The sequence below is a fragment of the Gigantopelta aegis genome, unplaced genomic scaffold (genome assembly GCF_016097555.1).
Source record: "Gigantopelta aegis isolate Gae_Host unplaced genomic scaffold, Gae_host_genome ctg2897_pilon_pilon:::debris, whole genome shotgun sequence".
Classification (NCBI taxonomy): Eukaryota; Metazoa; Mollusca; class Gastropoda; order Neomphalida; family Peltospiridae; genus Gigantopelta; species Gigantopelta aegis.
Window position 1 is genome coordinate 18,722 of NW_024533085.1, and position 27,005 is coordinate 45,726.

The 27,005-nt window shown below is 36.1% G+C and overlaps 1 protein-coding gene across 2 annotated transcripts; it reads left to right on the plus strand.

The window, feature by feature from the left end:
- The first annotated feature begins 7,067 nt into the window (after window positions 1-7,067).
- LOC121391727 (contactin-3-like) lies at window positions 7,068-14,522 on the plus strand. 2 transcript variants are annotated; one of them, XR_005960383.1, is made up of 9 exons: window positions 7,068-7,325; window positions 8,320-8,622; window positions 9,105-9,410; window positions 9,790-9,939; window positions 10,084-10,108; window positions 10,821-10,867; window positions 12,537-12,641; window positions 13,332-13,525; window positions 14,244-14,522. XR_005960383.1 is itself a non-coding variant. In XM_041523255.1 (8 exons), the coding sequence occupies exons 1-7, from the start codon at window positions 7,118-7,120 to the stop codon at window positions 12,638-12,640; spliced, it is 1,143 nt and encodes a 380-aa protein (XP_041379189.1). In that variant the 5' UTR covers window positions 7,068-7,117; the 3' UTR covers window position 12,641; window positions 13,332-14,197. The 2 variants fall into 2 exon arrangements, 1 of the variants encoding a protein (XP_041379189.1); XM_041523255.1 differs by lacking the exon at window positions 14,244-14,522 and having other exon boundaries at window positions 13,332-14,197.
- The last annotated feature ends 12,483 nt before the right edge of the window (window positions 14,523-27,005 follow it).

The window sequence follows — 27,005 nt, forward strand, 5'->3', positions numbered from 1 at the left end:
GGTGGTGCATATAAAATACCCCTTGCTACTAATGGAAAAATGTAGCGGGTTTCCTCTCTGAGATTATATGTCATATTATCAAATGCTTGACATCCCATAGCCAATGATTAATAAGTCAATGTACGCTAGTGGTGTCGTTAAACAAAACAAAGTTTAACTTATTAACTAAAAGTATTATTATCCTGTTCAATTATTTAGACCCAAAGTTGTTTGCAAATGTTACGTTTATTTCCTATTCGATATTTGTTTTCTTTGCACTTACATGAAAACAAACCCAAACCCCGACAGGTTTTATATACAAATCATCATATACAATGCACGAAGTTGACTTAATTCCACTTTTTAAAAATCTCTGTGTCTTTTGAATGCACGTTATTTCTCCTATAAATAACTAAGGTCATTTGCATATCAAAAGCATCATTCTATAGTGCGTTTCAAACTAATGTTCGATTCTATCGTCCTATCCGCACAAATCGTAGTATGACCTATATTTAAGAAAATATCTGTAAACATGAAGCAGGCGCGGATTCAGGTGGGGAGTTCAAGTAACAAAACCTCAGTTTGAAAAAAAAATATGTATCAAATATTATAATTATATTGTGGAATACACAAGCGCATGCGCTGAAGGGAGAGACAGACAGACAGAGAGAGAGAGAGAGAGAGAGAGAGAGAGAGAGATAGATAGAGAGAGAGAGAGAGAGAGAGAGAGAGAGAGAGAGAGAGAGAGAGAGAGAGAGACGTCATTTATGTAACGACGCACTCAACATATTTTAATCTATGGTTATATGGTTATAGGGAGAGAGAGAGAAGAATATGGTATGCATGCGATTGGTGGAGGTGTGACCCTCTGCACAACACAACAGCCACTTAAGGCTTCTTTTGTATATGGAGCGGGACGTAGCTCAGAGGTAAAGCGTTCGCTCATGGTAGGTCCACTGATCGATCCCACATGGTGGACCCATTGGGTTGTGTCTAGTTCCAGCCTGTGCACCACAACTGATGTATAAAGGCTGTGGTATGTGCTATCCTGTCTATGGGATGGTGCATATAAAACGTCCCTTATTACTTATCAAAATTGCTTATCGGAAACAGTGGCCCATGTGGCGGTAGCGAGTTTCTTTCTCACTGTCATAATGCTCCTTAACCGTTTTTTCTGACGCCACATAAACGTATATCAAATGCGTTGAGTGTGTCGTTAAATAAACATTTCTCTCGTATGTATGTGTAGTCTATATGCATTTCTAGTCGATTAGTTTATAGGTCGTTAGGTTGTTTGATAGTGAATGATATGGAAATAAATAGTTTTTGGTGTTAAAGAGTTCATGCATACATTAAAGTAATACTCCTGATGGGTATGCAGAAATAACTTAATCAGTCGACGAACTCATTTCTTCATCACTATCTTCGTTAAGGGGGACTATCAGAGGGGGTATTTTATTTCTTATAAAACTATTTTGTTTTCTAAAATCTTCTTCGATCTTTATTACATGTTTAACTGCGTCAGAGAAGTGTGTAGGTGTGACAGAGTTCAATGCATGTGCAAGTTCTCTCCGCACCGTGGTCATTTTACCATCATTATGACGAGCTATGTGCCCTTTGACTTGACTCCAGATCAGTTCTATCGGATTGAGTTCAGAATGTCTTGGCGGCAGTCTTAAACACAAGTGCCCATGGCGTTCAGCAATATCATCAGTAACAAATCGCTTTGCACATTTGTTACTTTTCACAAGTTCATAAAGAACTGGCTTTGTCATGTTACTCTCAAAAGGTATATTTTTGTTTCGTAGCCACGACTGAATTTCTTCCTTTTTAGCGTTTAGTGCAGGACATCATGTAATCTCAGTTAATTTGTTGTGGTAGCTTGCGTTATCCATGACGATAACAGAAGGTTCTGGTAGAGAAGGCATAAGTTGTTCTTCAAACCATTTGATGAAATTTCATGATTCATCTCACCATGATAGTCTCCGTCTGTTTTTTTAGCCTCAAAGATCAATTCACAGCCATCTATCAATCCATATTTATCACAGCCAGCATGACAAATAATAAGTTTTTTTCCCCTTCCCAGTCACCGAACAGAGTTTAGCAACTCGATCAGCAGCGTCTGATTTCGGCACGTGATTGGCGGTACTTGTGCCCGGGTGGATATCTGTCCAGTGGTGGGATGTTGTGTGGTTGACATTCACTCAGGTCTCATCTTGATACACTATTAAATACCCCTGTTCTCGTAAACTGGATATTTCATGGAGATAGGACAGTCTCCTGTCTGATATATTGGCGTCCTCAAAAATCACTTTTCCGGTTGTAGACATATGTTGGTATTTAAAATCGAGGTCATGGAGTGTTCTTCGTAAAGTTGATATGGCTATGTTGATTCCACATTCCTCCCTCAAAGCCACGTTAATCTTATGTAATGTAGGTAATTCGCCCTCTCTATAAAATCTGTATACTCGTCGTCTAATAACATCTTTATCAAATAAATCGATGAGTTTTCGGTCGCGTTTTTTAACAGTGATTTCTGTGCTTGGATTCGTAGAGCTTAGATTTTTCACAGTTCTTTTTACTGTTGAAACCGAAACTTTAAGTGCAGCGGCAACTCGATCGACAATTCGATAAGAAGCATACCTAGGTCTACCGCGCTGATATTCATCTTCAAAATAATCGAAAACGTTCTTAATACACGATTTTACATCAACTGAAGTGTTTTTCGATTTACCCATATTTTTCCTCAAATAACAATAACAAGAATGTCGACTAATACATTTTCAATGAATTTATATACCCTACCTAACTTGTATTTTACGTGGTTTACACATTGCTACAATAGCACGTGCAGTCATAGATCGAAATAATGATGTTATTGACCAAGCAATGCTATCGTATTTTGAACATTCAGGGCTGTGTCTGCGGGATGAAAAAGTGGTTGAACCCATACGAGTCCGAACAATAGCCCTTTTCGCATTACAAATGTAACACCCAACCCCCAAACCCCAGCCCCTAGCACCACCCTAAATACTATATATATATATATATATATATATATATATATATATATATATATATATATATATATATATATATATATATACGTATGAGTTCCCAATTTAGAGGCAAATTAAATAACATTTTTATTATTATTTGATGTTGGTGGCCTTTGACATTTTAACCCCCCCCCCCCCCCGGTCTTCTGGGTCCGGCCCTGCATTAAATTTATTTATAAATTTGGAAAGAACATTCCTGCGGTGTGTGAGGTGATTTGTGTTTATTACTGTGCTACACCTCAGTTGTGTTAGGTTAGGTATGGTATGCTAATATATAATTGATATAATAAAATAAAAATACATAATACATTAGCTAAATTTATTAAATATAATGCACCTACAAGAAATGGTTACATGTTCTGTTTGTGTACATCTATGTTTAACGGAAAGATTAGGCAATGCTGTTACACACTGCAAAACAATAATAACCTTGATTTAGTGAAACAAGCTATAATGGCCTTCACGTAGCCTCAGATCCCAATGTTTTGATATGAAAATGACCTTAGTTATTTATAGGAGAAATAATGTGCATTCAAAAGACACAGAGATTTTTAAAAAGTGCAATTAAGTCAACTTCGTGCATTTTATATGATGATTTGTATATAAAACCTGTCGGGGTTTGGGTTAGTTTTCATGTAAATGCAAAGAAAACAAATATCGAATAGGAAATAAACGTAACATTTGCAAAAAACTTTGGGTCTAAATAATTGAACAGGATAATAATACTTTTGTTTACATAAAAATAATTAAATTTTCTTTGCGTCTATACACTTCACGGCAATCTGATTGGTCCAGAGGTACTTACATTTTTTTGTTCATATCTCGATGAACCGGAAACGTTTAAGCCACGCCTACTACCCCCCCCCCCCCCCACCCCGCCCCGACCTGACTCGCACTACTTTTGTGCAACAAGCCGAATTATTCAGGCAACCATATTTTGATATTTTGAAGAAAACACACGTGAAAGCTACAAAAGCAATAATAGAAATATATATATACGATAAATTAATGGAAAATGCTACAGCAGAGTAGACATGTACGCATTGATTTAAATAATAATAATAAAAAACCTCTTCTCTAATCATGACATGAGACTGTTGGTGGCCAAAGAAATCTTGTAGGAAACTTCACGCCTGTAACTTACTTGTAAGCGATGTTCTACGGCTGTTGGCGAAAATTAAACGGTTCCACCGACAGCATAAATGTTAGACACGTTACCTTCATTCACTTTCATAAAATATAAACTAAACACGAATAGGGCAATTCCTTCCAATTTAACTAAATGATCCGTAAAACTGCACAGCAGCTAGAGGAAATGGCGTCGCTTATCAAAATTACGTCATTTATTAAATGACGTCATTTACAAAAATCACCTGATTCAAATAATAGTGAATGAACGTTTGCATTCTTACGCGACATAAGTATCAATGAAGTTTACACAAACAATACTACGGGCGTATTTAAAGTTAAACAAAATACATTCAATTAAAGTATGCGTATAAATTTAATTATAAGAATTGACCGCAATTATTTTTTGGTTCATGCAAGTATGAACCAAAAAATAATTGCGGTCAATTCTTAATTAAATACATAGATACTAATGAATGTACGTTCTGTAGCAATTCACCAGAAACATTAACACATTTATTTTACTATTGTAATAAAGTGACTGATCTGTAGCATGCTGTTGTAAATGGGATTTTAAACAAAAAAGGAATTCGAATAAAATTAAATAAAACAATTATTTTATTTGGACAAATAGGCGATATAAAAGACATATTTATAAACTGCCTGTTAATAAATATTAAATATTATATATACAAGACAAAAATGGGGAAAAAAATTAAATAAATATAATAGCTGCTCAAAATGTTTTGCAAAATAAACACGAAATAGAAAAATATATTATTTTTAAAAACTGTATATATGAAGAGTATAATACAATCTGGGCACCATGGAAACGACTCTTCAGTGAAGAAAGTAATTTGCTGGAAGAAAATAGAAACAATTATCAAGCGAATGCTTGACGTGCATTTTTACATTATTACTTATCACTATAATTACTACTACAGCTTTTCTTTTTAACAGTCATTCTTTCTAAATTTATATATTTATTTTATGTCCCCATTATTTCAACCGGCCTATTTAAGTATAATATATTATTTCTATTAACTAGCCATTTATAATGTATTATTACTATTACTATCTACATTAATATTAAATATGTCATCATCTACATTATTTGTATAAGTATTACTATTACTATAATCAGAATACTGCCACAATGTGTATGTACTCCTAGTATTTAGCATGTATAATTTAATTCATCTTCTGTGAGGCGATGAATCAGGGCACCCCAACCCTGGCATCGTCAGAATGAGCTGGGAACAAAATATTTTTAAAAGAAAAAAAAGTACAAAAACAGCCATCAAAATGTGTGAACACAGTAGCAATACTAATGCTCAATGCTAATACTTTTTTCGTCTAGCTGGAGAAAGACTGTATGAACGTCTCTTGTTTACTTTTTGACCCCCATTTTATGTTAGGTATGACCCCGTGCATGTTTGTTAGGTATCAACACAGTGATTGAATTGTTATTTGTTTTATGTTATTTTGTAGATGGTCCAGACAGTGTTCAGCTGAACACCACCTCTCCACTGACAGTGAAGGAAGGTGACGACGTAGCTGTGACATGTAAAGCGACTAACTGTTCTCCATCATGTTCTTTCAAGTGGAAGTTTAAATCGGACATAAAACCAAGCAGTTTTGTGTTGTCATTAAATAGCATACATAGATCAGCAGATGGTGACTACACGTGTACTGCTAGGAACACAAACACACAGAAATCATTAGACAAGACCATTACTCTGGAAGTACAATGTGAGTGAAATTTTTGTTTTATTATTAGAACATTAATTGTACATGTATATAGATATTTAAAAACAGGTTAAATACGGTTTTCGATTTACATAGGGGTTCATGAGAGGGGTTTGCGGCCGAATAGCATGCTGTTACATCAACGCAAAATTATATTGTTAATTATTAATCTATATGAATATCTAGTGCCTCGTTTATAGAAGGTCAGCTACTCCGAGGGGATCCTCTACTGGACAGCATTTTGTAAAGCAAATATTTTATAATACAAAGAGAACTGCAACTGTAACTTTGTTAATAATAAGTGGATATTTTTATTCACTAACTTGAGGAAATACTTGTAAATGTTAAACGTAGCTGAATTAGTATAATGTTTTCAGATGCCAACGCATTTTATACGGTCCAGACTTTCTTGTTCACAGTTTATTTTTTATTAGTAGATGAAGGCATTGATTACTATCCATTGTTCTAGCTTAATTAATGGACTAAACAACACTTGTAATAATGCACAAATTCCGCCGACCCTTCCCCTACACGGCTGACCTGTGACATCGTGCACACATTTGCATATTAATGATTTACCTTCCATATAAATAGGCCACACTCCCTGAATATTCATTGTTCTAGTTTAATTAATGAACTAATCAATACCTGCTATGGTGAACGACGTCCGGCGACCCTTACTCTATGTGGCTGACCTGTGACGTCATGCACACATTTGCATATTAATGATCTTTCTTGCATATTAATGAGGTTTCGGCCAGTTGCATGAGTTCTATTTATTAACAGTACACTACTGTTGTTTTATATATCTCTTCTCTGTCCAGTCATTGTGACTTTTATTTATTTGCCATTCTAGTTAAAATAACTAGATATTGTTGTAAAATAGTATTGCCTTCATTAAAATATATTTTAAATACTACAGTGGAGTTCATAAATCATTTATATATAATTCACTGTATACCCATCCTAGATTACGCCTATCAAGTTTAACTCAGAATGTACTCATGTATTATTTTATGAAATATTTTCATTGCAATATTTAAATGTGTTTTGTTTTTTTCAAACTCCCAAGCAATTTTCTATTCCATGTGTAATGATCCCTTTGTATTCAATATTACTATGCACTTACAGATCAATCTTCAATCAGTACTCTGATCTTGAACTCTCAGCCTACAAAGATTACAGTTGATGAGCTGACTCCTATGACTCTGAGATGTGATGTTGACAGTAATCCAGGATCTGACATCAAACTGTTGAACAACTCACAGACTCTGCGTGAAGTGACAAACTCTAAACAGGCTGAGTACACGTGGAACGAGGCTGGATGTCTGGATACAGGAAACTACACGTGTGAAGCGGAAAACAACATCAAGTCAGCTGTCAGTGAACGTGTGCAGCTTGTTGTTATATGTGAGTTAAACAAGCGTATCATTAATGATTCGTGTGATAACTATTGTCCAAGTGCTACTCATTAAGTTCTAACACTTTAAAAATAAAATGTGTTTGCTTTCTTAGTCATATTACTCATAGCATACCGGACTTATTTCGTTTCAAATATCCCGCACTTCGTACAATAGTCATTTGATACTGTTTAATACTTTAATTAGTTCGTTTATAGTATATTTGTTCCATATTAAAGTCATGTCATAACACATTTTCTCTTTATACCATTACCCATTACTTCGGCAATTTGCCCACAATTCTATTAACTGGGAAACACTACACAGAAAGAAATAATCTAAGGAATATAATGGAACACAAACCCTACTTTGTCCGAACAGAAATAGCCATGTCGTAAAGCATGTACCTAATGCTATTTCTCGTTGCAAGCCAGTTCTCTTCAAGTGGTGAAACAATCGCTGCGGTATGTACTATATGTGAGGTAGTGCATATAAAACATATTGTATTGCTAATCGAAAAGAGTAGCCCATGGAATGGCAGCAGTAGGTATCCTCTGTGGTTATCTCTGTGATCCTTAAAACACATGTTCATAATTAAATGTGTTGGTGCTGGCATGTGTTGGCATAGCCCATTGGTAAAGTGATCGGCTGATGCGAGGTCGGTCTGGGATCGATCCCGATCGATGGGCCCATTGGGCTGTTTTTCATTCTCGCCACTGCACCACAAATGGTATATCAAAGACCGTGGCATGTGATATCCTGTCTGTGGGGTAGTGCATATAAAAAATTCCCTTGCTACTAATGAAAAAATGTAGCGAGTTTCCTCTCTGATACTATATATGTCAAAATTACCAAACGTTTGACATCCAATAGCCAATGATTAATAAATATAACCAGTGTGATCTAGTGATGTCGTTAAACAAAACAAACGTTTAAACAAAACAAACTTTAATTATTTGTATAGAGGCAAATTGTAATTACATTTTGCTATCAATATATTTCAGGTTCACCTAGACTAGACCATCGAGTTCCATTCCAAAAAGAGTTTGCAGCACCAGTAGGTGGTAATGTAACTCTGGTGATATCAGTGATTGCCAACCCAACACCCACATTCGCTTGGTACAAACTGACTGATGGAAAGAAAAATAGACTTGTGTCTGGTGGTTCAGCTACAACTGACATATCTGCTGTTGAAAACCTCACACTGACAAATGTTCAGCAGGGAGATATTGGTACCTATCAGGTTGTGGTGTCTAATGGTGCTAAAAACACAGATCTTCTGAAGAACCTGACACTTGATGTAGCAGGTATGAGTAGATGGATAAGCTAGTTGTAGACTATAGTGGTAGTCCATTGAGGTATTGACATTGGATCTTACTGTCACTATTTCATGGTATTATTAGATCTCCCATAGCCCATTGCTATACAACATATGAGTAAGACTAAGTAGTTGTTATTAAAGTTGAATCTTACAACCACTCAGACTTCGTCTTTCTTTCAATTATTTTAGTGATTATGTCAAACTAATTATGCGGAACCAGCTGAAAACGGCAGTCTTGTTAGTGTAAGCAGGAAGGACTGTAGAATTTCGGTATGGTTTGCCTGTCTTACTTGAATTAGTTTTTATTTTGTACCTTTTCTTCATGCTTCAGCATTTTTTTTAGGCTGAATTGTGTTTGTACTTTTTAAAGTAATTTAATGTTTACAGATAGTGTTTTTATTAACATAAGACTTTATTTATATAGTGAATTCTTGCAAATATTTCAGTAAGACTCTTTGTTTCTCGCAGGTCCTCCGAATATTCCTCCTGAACTCAAAGTATGGAGCAGTGATCCACACTCAATGTTGGTTGTTTGGTTAGAAGGATTTAACGGAGGCTCAGAGCAGATGTTTATTGTACAATACCGAGCAGACACAACACCACAGTGGAAGAATCTTACTGAAGTCATTCCAGGAAAAGGCGCTAACACGATTCAGAAAGCTGTTATACCAAATCTTCAATCAAACACGAGATATATCGTGCGGGTTTTGGCTTATAATGAATATGGATACAAAGGCTTTACTGAGGAACAGGAAGCTTTGACTTCTCCTTCAGGTAATAATCATAATTCAGTAGTTCAGTATCATCGGTGCACGGAATCACATGGTCGATCACCTGGGTAGTTCGAACTGCTCTTTCTCATCCCAGGCAGTGACCACACGACAGCTATATTAAATTTTGTTTTTACTTGTATCTAATGTAGATGTGATCTGATTTAGTAAATGATATTAATTGTTTGCGTATGAGGCCCTTTAAAGCGAACATGGTAAACTATTTTTCTTCATTTTGGGTAGTGGGTATGACATTGTTTCGTTTTCTCTATTGTATTTTACTTTTATTATATTTTTTTATAATTCACAACAGACACTATATTAATAATGCAGAAGACGTGCTCTCAGTAAAATGGTGGTAATTGTTGTTTGTTTTATTAAAGGTGAATCTTTTCTACCAGCCTCATCAAACGAAGTAACTGGCTCAGGGATTGCAGTCGGGATTGTGATTGGAATTGCTATCGCTGCTGTGGCAGCGACTGTCTTTGTTATTTTGTGGAGACGAGGCTATGTGTGTGCATCTTCAAAATCAGGTGGGACTAAAGCAGGAAACCTAATATATATATATGGACATATGAATAAAAGTTAAACACTATGTTTATAAACATTATTTAAGCATGTTGTTTGTTTGCATTGTGTGCGTATTGTTTTATATTCTTTCTCTGCTTTCTTGACAGATGGGCAGAAATCAGAAGATAATGTGTAAGTATAAAAATGCGTCTTTAATTATTTTATTTATAATTGAAAAACTTTTACAAACACAAAACATACACAGACATAGACACATATATGTATACATAAACACTCACACACACACTATGACACGCAGTGACAGAATCACATACACCAATACAATCACCCAAACACACTTGGATAAGAACAGACGCACACGCACACACATCAGAACGAGTGTGCAAACATACACACATATAAGCAAACAGGTCACCCTGTCGAACTATTCTAAACATAGATTCATGCATTTATACATTAGAAAATTATATTTGTATTTCATGTTTGAGGCAATGAATACTCAGCCAAAGGAAGAACATTTCCATATTGGCTGCATTTTACTTTGTGAATAAAACATGAGATATTGTTTCTAAAATGTTACCTAGCTCTTGATAAACACCCTCCCTTAAACTAATATGGGGCCTAATTCACTATACTCTCGCAACTTTGCGATCTCGCAGTGCAGTGCTAAAAGACTTGCAAAGAGGATGATTTGTTGTCTAACAGAGCCTAAGAGACCTTTGTGAATTAGGCCCTCGGGCTGTTGCTTTGTTAGAGCTTGAATCTAAATAGTCATACTCTGAATGAGAGAAATAATTTGATAACTACATGTTGTATACCGCGAGAGAAATCATGTGATAACTATATTTATGATATTATACTTTGGTATGTTGCTTTGTTACAGACATCAACATGCACAGCTAGACGACAGAAGACGTGGAAACAATCATGGTAAATTTATTTTACTTTTATTACAGACATGCTTATGCGTTCTCTCTATCCCTTTCTCTCTATATCTGATATTTCATTGTGCACGTGCACACACACACACACACACACACACACACACACACACACACATATATATATTATATATATCCTTTCACTGCATATACACGTACTCGTATATTCACACACATACGCACGTACGCACGCACACACACACACACACACACACACACACAGACATACATATATATACAGTCAAACCTGTCTTAAGCGGTCACACACGGGAGTATATAAAATTGGCCGCTTAAGACAGGTGGCCGCTGATTACAGGTTGCCACATATAGAGTATAACAAAATGTGTTGTTGTTTCTAGTTTTACAGTATGTACTGCTTATTAACGAATGTGTGCTTCACAGTTGACTATAAAACAACTTTTGACATGTCGCCTGCGTGAGACAAAAAATGCAACTGGAATGTTTTAAATTAACCGTTCTCAGGAAGTTTGTGTTCTTTTTCCATTTAATTATTTAATTCCTACTTCATGCTGTGTATTGTCATAGGAAGTGAATTTACATATATCAAGCATAGCCTCCCTAGAGGCAATTAGATGCATTTCAAGTCATACTTTCTTAATAGATATACAGTTGAGATGACGGGACTGAATGTGTACTAATTTTCCCGAAGGCATGAATATCGGTCATTTGCTGCACGTTATCGCTGTTGTTAAAATATCACTTTTAATTAAAAGTAAACATTTAATGTGGCCGCTTGATACAGGTATTTTAGCGATTTGGGATCCAATTTAGGTGGCCGCTGGCCGCGTTAGACCGCTTATTACAGGTGCATTTACATTATAAATCGTTTGGGAGCGAAAAAAGTGGCCGCTTAAGGCAGGTGACCGCTGATTACAAGTATGACAGTATACATATATATATATATATATATATATATATATATATATATATATATATATATATCCTTCCACTGCATATGCACGCTCCCGCACATTCACACATAACACGTACTCTCGCAAATACACGCATACATACTAAATAAATACAATCTAGTTGATTTGTGTGTTTATAAATATGTTATATTACCACACTACATGTATTAATTAGTTTGATATGATACTACACAATGGTTATTGGTTAATGGCGTTTTAGTTTGCCAACTGATGTGTTACCTTTTAAATGCTCGTTATTGTTCCCATTGTGTACCAAAGAAGCGTTGTGAGTCGTAAGCCCAAGTTACGTTTTGAAACATATTTGTACATATATGTGTTGCGCGATGAATAGAGAATAACTAGTTAATGACGTAGGATATCGGCTTTAACTGAGAAAGTAAGAATCGGCATGAACAAGATAAAGCAGATACCCGACGTCATTAACTAGTTATTATCGCTCTCCTGCAGACCATACAAATTAAGGAGAAAAGCTATTATTTTTGATATTTCATACACATTGTACGATCACCTACATGTCAAATGAGCGATTTTGTAATGTAGGCTATGCGTGTGACGTCATAAGTCATATCCTGCTAGTAGCAGGATATGACTTTGCTTTATTCGTCATTATATTATGTCAATAGAAACGGTGGTTGCAGGATAAAAGAAGTTAAATGTATATTTATGAATGTATAAGTGTATGTAGAGTATAACTGTGTTTTGCAGAACTCGGTAATTCTGGTGACCAGACAAACACATACGAGGGACTTGGAACTCGAGAAGATACGCCGTATGCAAAAATGGAACTTTATGAAAATCTTAAAACATGAGGTATACATATCTTACTGGTGTATTAAACATTGATTTTGTTGATATATCTACTACTTTATTTTACTGGTGTATTAAACACACAACTATTCTTTTATTCTATATGTATGAATGAATTATAATGATGCCATACTGGTGTGAAACAAAGGTAACTATAAACAAGAAATTCTAATAGTAATAACTCTGCTTGTGTTTGGCCGGAAATGCAGCCCATTGTTGCATCTTCCGTGACAACTGCCAGAAAGACGTGCTGTCAGGTGGAAGTTGTTCAGTTATAGATTAGTGCCTCTCCACTATGACACTAATAATTATTATTAACCTACCTATGACTTGTAATGGGAAAATTAAATAAAAACTGCCAACAATTGTATTATAATCTATAAATCATTAAAACCCACAGATTTAAAAAAAGTAACTTTTTGCCAGTGTCAAGATCTAGGGGAAGGTACATCTTTACAGTAAGCAAAGATCTGACAAAACAATATACAAAGATCTGTGGGAAGTTAAATACATGGAAGATGAAATATACCAACAAGAGACGAAATGTTATAGTGAAACCAAGCTGCGATTTACAAAACAGACTATCCAACTGTATTGTTTGTAATTTAATATTGATCTTGTTTCACATGTTTCCAAAATTTGAATTGTCACAGGCACAAACTATTTATTGGGTTCTTATTCCTTCTTTTGCAGAAACGATCATGGTGATATACGTCACAGGATTATGTTGCAGGACGAACTCGTAACTCTGAAACATTCTTTTGGACTTTCACGAGGACAAGTCACGATATGCTTAAAGGCACATCATTGACTGAACTGATATCTATGCAATACCTGATATTTGGTGTGACAATAATCTATACCTTTAACCGTATCTGTGAAGAAATGTGAGGAATGGTGCCAGATATCAGTATTGGTTATTTAAAGACACATTGTTGCAAATCATTGACCTATTTAATGGCTTGACAAAGTATTACATGAACATATATATATTTAAATTAAAAACTAAAATTAGTTGCATTTTAAAGACAAAAGATGCGTTTGTGTTATTATATGTTAGTTTTGTAACCAAAACTAGCGCAGGATTGAACACATTAGAATATATAGAGCTGTCAATAGATGCGCCAACGAATCACTGTCAAACCAGTGATGATATCAGGTGTTCCAGAACGGTGAATATATCCTGTTCGAAGGTTAGCACCCGTTATGAGTACTGCCATCACAGCTGTTAAGTCCCAAAAGACATGTATATGTTCTATTCTCCAATGAAAGTTGGTGGCGGGATGTAGCCCAGTAGTAAATCGCTCACTTGATGCGCAGTCGGACCTGGCTGTGGTAAATCAACATAAAATATGACAAATGAAATATCTTGTAAACGACAAAAGAAAACCCCCAACACCTAACAAATACATTATCACAGATGTTTATGCATGCAGAAATAACTGTTTTAACATTCTGAATAATATGTGTTTTATTCTTATGTAATTTAGTTTTTCTCGTTTTGTAACATGTATGTCTGTGATTTGTTAACTTTGGGTCGTCACGGGTAAAAACTATATTTTGTATTCTGTATTGCATTCTCTATTTTATTCTTTGTCTTTTCAGAAGCCGGCACGGCAATATACGCGACAGTTGATTTACAGTATGCATTAGTTCACCATTATCTTGAATAACTTACACTGAAACTTTCAACGGGTTCTGGTGGACTTTCAGAACGAACTTATAATAATATTATACATAATGACACATCACTGACTAGACTGACATCTGATGCTATGACTTGTTTTTCTAGTGAAAATAATGAAACAGTTACCTTAAAAAGATGCGTTTCCATAGCATAAGTGCGTTATTGTGCAACTTAAGAAATAAAAGTAATCTTAGAGTCGTACATATTGTGTATGCGTTTGTATTTGCAAAAATAATCACACACACACACACACACACACACACACACACACACACACAGATATATATATATATATATATATATATATATATATATATATATATATATATATAGATAGATATATATGCGTGTTTATTAGTATGTTTCGATAAAGTAAGTGTCATATTAGGAGTAAACATTGTGTTATATTTGAGCCTCTGGCGAGCATAATACATTATTTTTATTTCTAATGTACAATACTGACGATACCGAAACGCATGAGGGATATAATCTCTTTAACATATAATCTCAAGCTTGTTTTTGTAACCTGTGTTTATATAACCTGTAATCGCAACTTTATTTCCATTCAGCTATTTAATCGATATTCAAAGATTGTATAAATATGTGACTGTGTATCGATTTAATGGGAATGTCGTCAGTTTGAATATCCTTACATAAAAACAACCTTATTTAGGTATAAATATAGAGGAACCTCTCTGAACTAGACACCCATAAAGCCAAGTTAAACGTCCGGTTTTGTATTGATGTTTAAAATAAATAAAATGAATATATATATATTTTGCATTTAGTATATTCATTCTACTGCAGCTTTTGGTGTTTATATTTCGCAACTTCTGAGATATCTCAGGGCATGTTCATTATATGGCAATTTTAAAGACCAACATATCGTTCTGGTAGAAAAGTTGTTTGATCAGGATTATAAAAGCCACAAACACACACACACACACATACATAGAGGTCATGCCACGATATTGTTTATATTTTTGGTGAACATTTCGTACATTTCAACTATGGACTTGATGGATTATGTTGCGCTCATGACGGATGCCACTGGTGGGGCAGGGTATACTCACATTTCGAGAAGACGTGATATTATGACTGTTTGTACAGTGATTCACTAATGCATGCCATCAGAGATGTATGTATTCCACTGAGTTCTATCCTGTGCATGTTTGAGTTTTCTGAGCTAGTCTGGGGAGTGACAGTCCTACTACAGGCGGTTCTGGAAGTATAAAACATCCTGTTAGGCGTCTCCTAGGGGAATAGCAGTCCTCATAAGGACAAGCCCCAGATAATGAATCATGGAAACAATCACAACTGTGCCTAACATTTCTTTTCGAGTCGGTCTTGTGTATAGATACGACTTTGATAATTGAATACGATTTTGTTCATTCAGAATGAATGAATGTATATTTAACGACACCCCAGCACATCGGTGTTGGTTGCCAAACTATGGTAAATGCAACAATAATGTGATGAGAAACATCAATATAAAATTTCAAAAGTTAATTGTTCATTGAGATTCAGACAAGTGAAGAATATTGGTATATCATAGCTGACGACCATGTCCAAATGTCTTCATTAAAACTCGAGTAAATTCTGGATGACACTGTGTTTTAATCCAGTATGCTTAGTCCATAATAACATATAGATGGTGGCAAGTTCTGTACAGTACAGTCATATCACAAGCTTCTGTTTCCAGTCCAGCTGAAGTGATGTTTTGTTAATTGGTGTGGTTACTTAACTGCAAATATGTCGTCCTGGCCTTAAGGGTGGGCCAGTCTAAAATCGCTTCAAATTTTTGTCTCTGGAATATTAGGTTGATGGGTTATATTCTCAAGGAATGTATACATATCAAGAGATTTTTCAGAAAATACTTCTGTATAAGTGACATTATTTTCTAAATGTTTTAAACACTCGATAACATAGTCACCTGTATTAACATATAACGGTTAGAACAGTGCAATGCAAAGGCTCGATCTCAATCATAAGGCGTTGTCCATGTTTTCTTAACGTACATAAATGAAGGAAGAGTAATGTTCGATGATGTATCCAGAAACAAATTCAGATAAATCGAAATAGAGGTGGAAGGCCTCTAAGTCATGTAGTTCCTATACGCGGTCGTTTCGAGGTAGTAATGGGCAAGATGAAAGTCCCTTGATCAATAAGTTTAACTCACCTGGTGTAATACTATGGAACTATGGCTGAAAACATAGTGGACATTTCATTGATTAATAAACCTTTTCTGTTTACACCGTCGAAGATGTTTCATTTTTATGTTATTCCAATTCTACTATTAGTATACTGTCTTACACTGCCCAGTGTTTCTCCTGGTGGGTGTTTTGAAGTATACTAATATGAATTTGGAAATGTTGGTTGTTTACGCCCTTTTTGTTCCACTGTATGAGGTCTGGAATTTGCTGATGGTCTTCTAACGCTAATTCAAACTTTTGTTTTATCAACTGTTCCCACTTTGCTACAGGACGGTCTTGTGACAAAGCTGGTTTAAGCTTCAAGCTGTATTGTCAGTCACTCGACCTTGTTCCAGTAGTTCATGTTGTTCATATAATAGTTATAATATTTACAATAGTGGTCTGCCTGACCCATTAAATACGCATATGGTATGTGATAACATGCCAGTCCTATCTGTAAATGTACATATATAAGGGTACAAAATTTCAAAAGTTTTCGTTCAGAGATTTTGATGATAAAATAGTGCTTCTGGACTCGGAGAGAGTACAACGATAACGTGCAAAACAGCTGACACTATAGTTGTATAGTTGGTGGAATCAAGTGGACTGGACCAAATAGTGGATCACCACAAACGGTTATATTATGCAATACTGAAAACACCTTATGTGATCCAGTTGGGGGCATAACTGGCTATACCGGTACTATCGCATCACAAAAAACGGCATGATCTTACCATCCAATCTTTTAAGGCTGCAATATATGTTGGAGAATGATCTTGTCATGATGGACCATATGGAACTGGTAATATGTCATATATCAAGACTGTCAACAGCAAGTTCACTTTACTTTGTTTCCGTACTTTATTATTATTGTAGGAACAGAAATGTCCCTTCACGATATAAATAGATAAAGATTCACCCCTAGTAACCTAGGTCCCCATTAGTAACCACATCAACTAGATCGAATAGCTCTAAATTATGCGCCAAATCATCTGATGAAAGTATTACACACATAATTTCTAATTTGGGCCTAACTCCCTAAAGGGACCATTCCAAATTACTATACACTAAAATCCCTTGTGTGCTTATCTTGTGTTCGGGTCGGGCCGCCTGTGCTGTCTTGTACTTGCAGGTTTGAAATGCGAGCCCCTTCATTTCCCTGAGCAGCTCTCCTGGCATGGACGAACTAACTGAACCGCGACAAAACGTTTACAAAGACAGCAGTGCGCTGCAATAACCTGATCTGAACGTCCACATTAAATTAACTCCAGTCCACTTCAGACCCCGAGTATCTGTCTAAAATAAGGTCACGCGCTCTTTACCTGTTGTAGCTCATGTACTGTCTAGTGTACAATTCGAAATCAGGTGATTTAAAAGCTGCTAGTATTTATAGCCTTGGTTGATATGTTGATCGAAAGGCTGCGTGTCATAGTTTTAGATACATGTTACTGTTGTCCTGTCTGTGATCTTATTTAGTGGTATATACCTTATAACATGTAATAGTATCTAAGGGGGTCAAAGTTCGAAATGCATCCAATTTGTCCTTCCACAATTACCCCTACCTATCAGAGGAGGGTTTGGGGAGGCGGGGGGGGGGGGGGGGAGGGGACAGGGCCCGGCCCCCCTACATTTTGCGACAGTTATAATTTTATTATATATTAATTTTCATTTTTTCACGATCCCCTCCAAACCTCCCCCAAAGTTCCATTGGCATTCCGCCTCGTGTCACTGGGCCCCTCCAAATGGATTTTCTGGATCCGCCACTGACTCCCTGCCATTGGTGATCAAATGCGACAGGAGTAATCCTTGTAATTTAATTGGAATTAATGACAATATACCAGCCACTATTGTGCTTGAAACATGTCTGTATTCCTACTAAAATAGGATGACCATTTTGATGCGGAATCAGGTTAGTCAAAGGCGCTTCCCACTGTATTTGAAACGAGCAGCTGCTTGGTCCCTATTTTGGTGATTTACTTTAAGCGGTGAGCGGTAAGTAGTAGTGTGTATACTAAATAAAACGCTACGTACAGCAGTTATAGCCACACATTTTAGACATTTGTTTCTATATTTTGAAATGCAGTGATGTATGGTTAACAAAGGTAATGAATAAACCACATATTTCTAATGCACGTCTACGCATGGTATGAACCTGTTTTAAACATGCATTAATTTACTGAACCCCTTACAGCAGTCTTTGCTGACTACTACTTGTATACAAAAGATAACAATACAGCATTATCTGGTAGACTAGATACATGAATACGAATTACGCTCGTATAGCTCAGTCTGTTACGGTCAACTCAAGTACGGATAATGGGGTGGGGTTGGGGTCTAGCCGCCAGGACAGGACATCCTGCAGTGTTAATGGTTATGCTCAGGATAGACATGCCTGGACAGTCAAAGAAAGGAGGAACATTAACATAGTTACCTTCTCTCTCCTAACATTAGCATAGTGTACTCGTGTGATGCCTGTTTTTCGTATATTTGTACATCAGAGCCGTCAGAGCTGATTAGGAGGGGCCAGGGGGCATTGGCTCATGAAACTCTGAATATTATGCACTGCCTCCAAAAGAAAATCTGAATATAATATATTATAACTGACCCTCTCTCCGCTCTCAGTTGCTGTCATCTTCTTAACGCATGGGGCGGTATGTAGGACTCGCTCGATACGCGGTCGCTCTAGGATCGATCCCCGTCGGTGGTATATCAAAGTCTTTGGTATGTGTCCGTGGGGAGGTGCATATAAAACTTCGCTTGCTACTAATGTAAAAATGTCGCGGGTTTCCTCTAGCCTATGGTTAATAAATCAATGTATTCTAGCGATGTCGTTAAACAAAAGAAAACTTTAACTTCTTATATCATATGACAACAAAATGATTATAGGCGTTTTAGAGATGACATTTTACTTGGGTGTTGCCCGATATCCAACCTCTAGATCGAATCCTTATATAGATACATGTATGTATGTATGCACGTATGCATGTGTATATGTACTGTATATACCTACCACCCACAATACAAACCCTGTCATGTACATGCGTACAAACCAACATTCGCTCAAGATTAATGGCGCAACTGGGGGGGGGGGGGGGGGGGGGGGGGGGGGGGTGGAAGATTAGGTATTAATTTGATTTTTAACGGGATGCGACAATGCTTTATCGTCATAGTTGATGTCGTGCTTCCCAGCCCGCTTCCGACGCTTATAAAACTAGGACAAAGCTAACATCAACATTTGTTTCTGTGAAAGAGAATAATATAATTTCGTTTATTTATTTAAAGGGACACACACCTGAGTTTGCAGCATTGTAAGATGTTTCCGACTAATAAAATATTTCTACGATTAAACTTATATATTAAATATATTTTCTTGTTTAGAATATCAGTGTCTGTATATTCAATGTGTTTCTGGTCATCTTAATATTTGTAAGAAATCCAAAGTGGATTTTGTCTTCAAATACTTTGGTACGTACGACAAAAACATATTTTCGGAATTAAAATGAATTTTAACCTATTACAAATATTAGAACGATCAGAAAGATGTTTAATATACAGCCACTAATATTTTATACAGAAAAATATAATTGATATGTAATTACAATCGTTAAAAAAAGTATCTGTTAGTCGATAGATTCTTAAAAATTGCAGCAAACTCAGGAATGTCCCTTTAACGAGTGTGGCTAAAATACTATATGCAATATATCAACCACGGTAATACAATACCTCCTTCAAACTATTAACTGAACAAAATGGAACTGTTGATGGCTCATTTGTCACATGTTTGGAATGTTTTTACAACAGCTCTAAATTTACCACAAAATTGTAGTACTAGCTTTTACAGATACCTTCTTACATGATTCAGGAACAAAGGTACGTTAATTGATATAATGATACTGGATGAAATAAAATTGCATATGTTTATTGCCCAGATAAAACTAATTTGTTTTACAACAAACATAGTAAAATTTATTACCAATAGCAGGACTGGTAGTTTTAATTGCGCTACCAATCGTTAGATGCCATATCCACTTAACCCGAGTATTTTGTCGTTCGAGAGCTAGATGGACATGTGGACGGCTATAGTGGCTCTCTGCGAGTAGGAAAAGATTCTCATTCTAATGCAATACTAATCCTATCTTTGACGTTAAATGCCATTATACTAAACCACGAACAGAAAATCGATCAATGATATATATGGTATTTGACGTCACACATAGGATTATATTTGTATTAGAATGGAAATATTTTCCTACTGAGCTTTCTTAGCAGTAGGCAAACATCCCGTGTTTTTCGTCACAGAGTTATCTATCTAACGGCAGGCTACTCGAGCGAGGTTCCACATTCTTCATTTAATACTTTGGAGGAGGAGGTGCTGTTCTATTCACATTTTTGGGTCACAATCTGGTTTATATATTATTATAGGTCCACGAGATATTATTTGGTATAATACAATCTAAAAGCCCAAGAAATGTGCCTCCTTTTTCAATGGGATTCATATACTTGCCTTTATTTGACACCCTGAGCGGATTCTGCCGCTATCTGTTACAGGGTTCGACATCTGTAGTAGCCAAAAAGGGACTTCGAACCGACATCTGTTGTTTACCGCTATCTGTTGTTCAAGTATATATGGGACACATCAAGCCGCCATGGAAACCCAAAAAATCAACAGAATTTAAAAATAAAATTAACCAGGACTCACTCTAAATCATATCCACAATGCTTCATAATCATTCCGTTGACATTCAAACACGTATCGATACTGCAACAGAGGCTATAAACATATATATTTTAGATGCGGCTGAATCGACGATAGGTCATGCAGGATCTTGCACGATTAAGTGACGTGAAAAATTCAAAGGTAACCAATCACTGTTCGGTAAGACACACATTTGTCGAGTTCTCCGAGGAAAATATCACTCAACACGTTTTATTTTGGACCACACAGATAATGAGATAGGAAACCCGCTGTCGCCACTTCATGGGTTACACTTTTCGATTAGCAGCAAGGGATATTTTATATGCACCATCCCACAGACAGGGTAGTACATACCACGGCCGTTGATATACCAGTCGTGGTGCACTGGCTGGAACGAGAAATAGCCCAATGGGCCCACCGACAGGGATCGATTCCAGACCGACCGCACAGCGATTAACAAAGAGATTAATTAATGCAAGTAAAACGTATAAAAAGTCCTTGTTGAAAATCAGTCTGTCCAAAGATTTAATATTGAAAAACGAATGCGACAACTGAGAACAAACGACCCAAAAGCTTTTTACAAACTACTTAAACCACCTAACGAACATTTTTATGGTTGTTCTATCGTCAGGTTTCCGTATTAGCATTGTAAGACATTTTAAGGTCCCAAAATAAAAACTGGCCTGCTAAATGATCTAGATAATTACGTAAAAAGCCAAAATTGTACTGGGGTATCCCTGGATACAGATGAAAGGTTCTATGAAACAGCTCTTTACTTTTTATGTTTATTATATGCTGACGATACTGCGCTTCTCGCGACAAACGACTCTGACTTAAAACAATCTCTAAATGTCTCTTCACAATATTGCAGTAAATGGAAACTCAAAGTAAATGCAAGTAAAACTAAAATAATAATTTTCAATGGCACCAGTAATGATTACAAGAACGTTTTTACACTCGGAAATGATGTGCTTGAAAACGTAAAATAATATAAATACCTAGGTCTTACTTTTACCAAACTAAATACATTTTATACAAGGAAAACACAGCTAACTCAGTTCTTTACATTGTTTTTATTTAAATTTTGAATTTTTATATTGATGTTGATCATCCCCTTATTTGTTTGCATTACCATAGTTTGACACCCAATAGCCGATGTATTTTTCGTGCTGAGGTGTCGTTAAACATTCATTTATTCATTCATTCATTCCATTGTACTCCCGATTCTTTTATACGGATGCGAAATATGGGGTTACGAAAACATCGATATCATTGAGAATATTCAAATACAATTCTTAAGACACATCCAACCAGTAAAAAAGGCACCACGCTATTCTTGTTATATGTACAACTAGGAAGGAGAACCCTTAAATTAATTATTCAACAAATAATTATAAGTTTTTGGGCCCGTATCGTATCTGGTAAACAAACACAGTCATCGTTTTTACTGCATGAATTAATGTTACACGACTCTTCTAGACATGACAAATGTTTGGATGTCACAGAACTTTCCATCCAAAAAAATACTTCTTAAGCAAGTAAAATTAAGACAAAACGACAAGTATTTACAACAATGGAATAGTAAAATAGCTTTATCATCAAGAGGTAAAACGTACACTATATTTAAAGAAAACCTTAGATTAGAAAAATATCTATTATATTACCACAAACATTTTGGGCTATATTACTCAAATTTAGAAGATCTAACCACTACTTACCAATCGAAATAGGACGCTGGAACAACAACCCAGTAGAAGATCGAACGTGCACACCACGTAACAATAATGACATTGGAGACGAATTCCACTATTTATTCACATGCACTTATCTCACTAAGTCCCGCAAAACATTTGCTTAAGCCATATTATTATAATAAACCAAGTACGTTCCAATTTAAACAAATAATGACGAATAGCGAAATAGATGTTCTCAAGAAATTATGTAAATTAATAAAAGAAATTATTGATAAATGCAGTAAACCCTAAAAGACCACTGGCCTATAATTATTTACAATTATGTGTGCGCGTCTGATTAGCACATTTTGGTAGTAATTACAATAATGTGACATTACATTACTTTATTCTAATTGTGTTTTATTATTGCTTTTATTATTTTATTGTATTTGTATTATACTATTGTCTCTATTACTGTATTGTATTTGTATTAATACCATTGTACTATTGTCTCTTGTAAACTCTGTCTTGTCATTACAGTTTATATATCATGTTCCTCATATGCCGTTGTGTAACGGTCTGAGCGTAATAAAGATCTGTTCTGTTCTGCTCTGTGTTGTAAGGATCCTTAGATAATCACATAATTGCGGAATTTAAGATACCTAGAGTACTATACGTAACGTGCTTTAACAGCTCCGTGGGAAAATGTAACATCGCTACATTAACAGCTCAGATATGTGCCCAGACAATTAAACTCGTGATTTGTGGCCCCACGGATTGCATCTCATACCGTTGCTGGGATTCGATCATATGACACCGAATCGCACGCACTTCACAGACAACCAGGGTAATAACCGCTGGACCACCAACACATTATTAAAAAGGAATGTTCAGTTAACCGATGATATACAAGCGACCTACAAAATAGTATATAACAAGACATGTGTTACACCAGTGCTGGAGTTACGTGCCACCACCATACATGAAGATACGTTTGACCTAGATATTTTGCTGATTGTTCACCTACATAAAAACACACATACACATTGTACCCGGAAGAAAGCCCGTCTATACAGGTCAATTTAATAATGGCTATGTTTGTGTACATATTAGTTTCTATGACCGCTGTTAACCACGTTCTGGGTGAGTGTTTACTACTTCTATATTTATAAATCAATTATTCATAATTTGTAGCCGTAGGTCGGAACACGATCATGGGAATACATCTCTGGAATGTAAAAAGAAGTCCCACCGGCCTCGGTGCTGTAGTGGTTACGCCACCAGACTTAATGCTGGCATGTACTGGGTTCGCATCCCGGTACCGGCTCCCAACCAGAGCGAGTTTAACAACTTTAAGTGATAGGTGTAAGGCCACTGCACCAACTTCTCTCTCACTAACCACTAATTACAAACTAACCACTAATTATCTGTCCTGTACAGACAACACAGATGGTTGAGGTGCGTGCCCAGGACAGCGTGCTTGAACCTTATGCACAATAATAAATATAAATGAATGAATGAAAGTAACGCCACTATTACAGATACTTGTAGATATCAGCTGCGATCCATTATTTCTTATGAGTCTTATAATTTTTCATAAATATTCATTTTCTCTATTTCCACTTGTCACTAAAATATAAAATATTTAGAACATTTGTTGTGTAAAAAATGTCTCATATATACATGATGTATGCATATCAATATATTGTATGTATGTCGAGGTTGACTGTTACATACATAGATAGTATCACATTGGCGCAGGGGATAGTTAAATCCTTCCAGACTTCACAAATTATCCCATGCCGTGTCTGGGACTCACTCGAATCGCCCGTAACTTGTATACTTGACACAATACCTTTTGAGCTATTGAGGCATTCATTTTCTCTTACGCTGTCGCTGGGAATCGAACCTAGGGCACCGACTTTACGTGCAATTCCATGACACGATAACCATTCAACCACCGATATCTTGTGGAAAAAATGATTAATTAACGTGCATTTATTGGCAAACTTGGCTCTGACAAATATCTTTATTTCATTTCAACTTATTTTCGTGCTTATATCCAATTAAGGTTCAAGCACAGTGTCCTTGGCACACACTTCAACTATCTGGAACTATCTAATCAGTGAATTAGTTGTTAGTGGTTAGTGAGAGAAAAGAGGTTTTAGTGGTCTTACATCTACTCAATGGGTGGGAGCCGGTACCGGGCTGAGAACCCTGTACCTACCACCAATACCACCAATACCACCAATACGACTACTACGACTACTACTACTACTACTACTACTACTACTACTACTAAAATTATTGTTATTATTAATATTTTATTATTATTATTATTATTATTATTATTTTACAGGTGCATCACTGCATATTTCTGGATCTTCATCTTATGCAGTGTGAAATCGGCCATTTACCTTGACGTGTACAGTGTCACAGGCTGCTGGTCTCGGTGATTTGATAGTATTCAGTAATGAAACAACATCATCAGTTGCTAATCTAATGCAGAGTGGTGATTCATCTTCTGTGTTTAATCCTCCCTCAGTACCAGGTTACTCTGTATCCTGTGGAAGTGGAACAGACAGTAGCTCGTCCTCCACTAAGAAGTATACTCTGATGATCAACAGAACTGCAGAAGGTGACGTTACAAACTGGTGGTGTCTTCTGAATACAGCTAGAACACGCAGTAACACAATCAGTCTGATGCTTAGCAGTAAGTTCTGACTTTTAATTATATGATAAGCAAGTAAAGTCTCTATCTAAAACTGCAAACTGTTCTTGAAATAATGTTTAGCCAATATTGCATTAAAACCGGTAACCCTAGTTTTCAATCTTTTTATTTCACCTTTTAGTCTGTTAGAAATATCAGGTTGATCAAAAACACGTTGTATTTGCCAGAATTGATAATTTAAGCTAAACGTTGTAAATAATGGGCAAGTTAGCGGCATAACATCTGTAATAGCCGAATATATTTTATTTAAAGATTGAAAAAAGCAACAACATCAGTTTAACATTTATAAACAAAAGTAAAACAGTTACAATGGAAAGTTAAAGTTAATAAAAGGACAATCACATCTCACAATAAGCTGACTGGAGCGAGTGACGGAAGGAAAGTTATTGATCGGTCACCGAGACCTTCAGGCCGCACAGTGTATATTTTATGGAGCAACAAATCTAGAGACCATTCTAGTTGCGTGTTCAGCCAGACCGAGTAGATAAACGTCCGCTAGACTTCACGGTTAACAAAATGGCCACGTCGGGTACCAATCAAATAGTTCGCAAACGTTAGGGAAAGGTTTGTTGGCTGAACTTGAGGCTGGTCTATAGTTGTTTCACTTGCATATAGATCATAAAACTCATAATATGAATTGGAAATAGAATGACATTTTACATTTGATTGCATGGCTATAGGCAAAGGTTTTTAGGTTAAATCACAATAGAAATATGTAACTAGGCTTTTGTTAACGCCTCGTGTTTGCATTTTAGAACAGTTTAACAAATTACTTAGTAGTTCCGAACTGCACAAGAGAGACATTCTAGAAACAGTTCTGGTCATACATCCTAGAAATGGCTTGTTTAGATTGAAAGTACATTGCTGGTGTCTTTTAAATATATTGTTCTGTAAATAAGACATGTAGTTTGGATAAATACTTGCCGGATATCACTTGCATTTAGTAAACCTATATCTGGGGTTTGATTTCGTTTGCTACGTGGTGCTGATGGTCCCGTGTGGATCACTTACTAAATGCACTTAATACTGTTTTGGTCTTATGACAAATACAATAAATATCTCTAGCTGCTTTTTTTCATATCCTGGTTCGCCTCACAACTCTCGCTGAAGCTAAGCGGTTTACAAAAAACAGAGTCTGTTTTGTTCATATTTGAAACACACCCCTACCAATTCTAAACCACTCTACGTAGTTTTTTAAAACTGATTTATTCGTAAACATGTTCTGACGAGGCGAGGAAGGTTTCAATCTCAAATTGATGGAAATATGTGGTAGCACTGGCGTAGCTGGTTGAGGTGGTGGTGGTGGTGGTGGTGGTGGTGGTGTGTGTGTGTGGGGGGGGGGGCATGCCTCCCATCACACCTCTTCCCCCACCATCATCTCTTATAAT

Bases quoted from the DNA above. Each gene is read 5' to 3' on its own strand.
- LOC121391727 (XM_041523255.1), top strand. From the start codon at position 7,118: ATGACTCTGAGATGTGATGTTGACAGTAATCCAGGATCTGACATCAAA. The intron at 9,940-10,083 runs GTGGGACTAAAG...CTTTCTTGACAG, and splicing joins GTGTGCATCTTCAAAATCAG to ATGGGCAGAAATCAGAAGAT. The intron at 10,109-10,820 runs GTAAGTATAAAA...GCTTTGTTACAG, and splicing joins CAGAAATCAGAAGATAATGT to ACATCAACATGCACAGCTAG.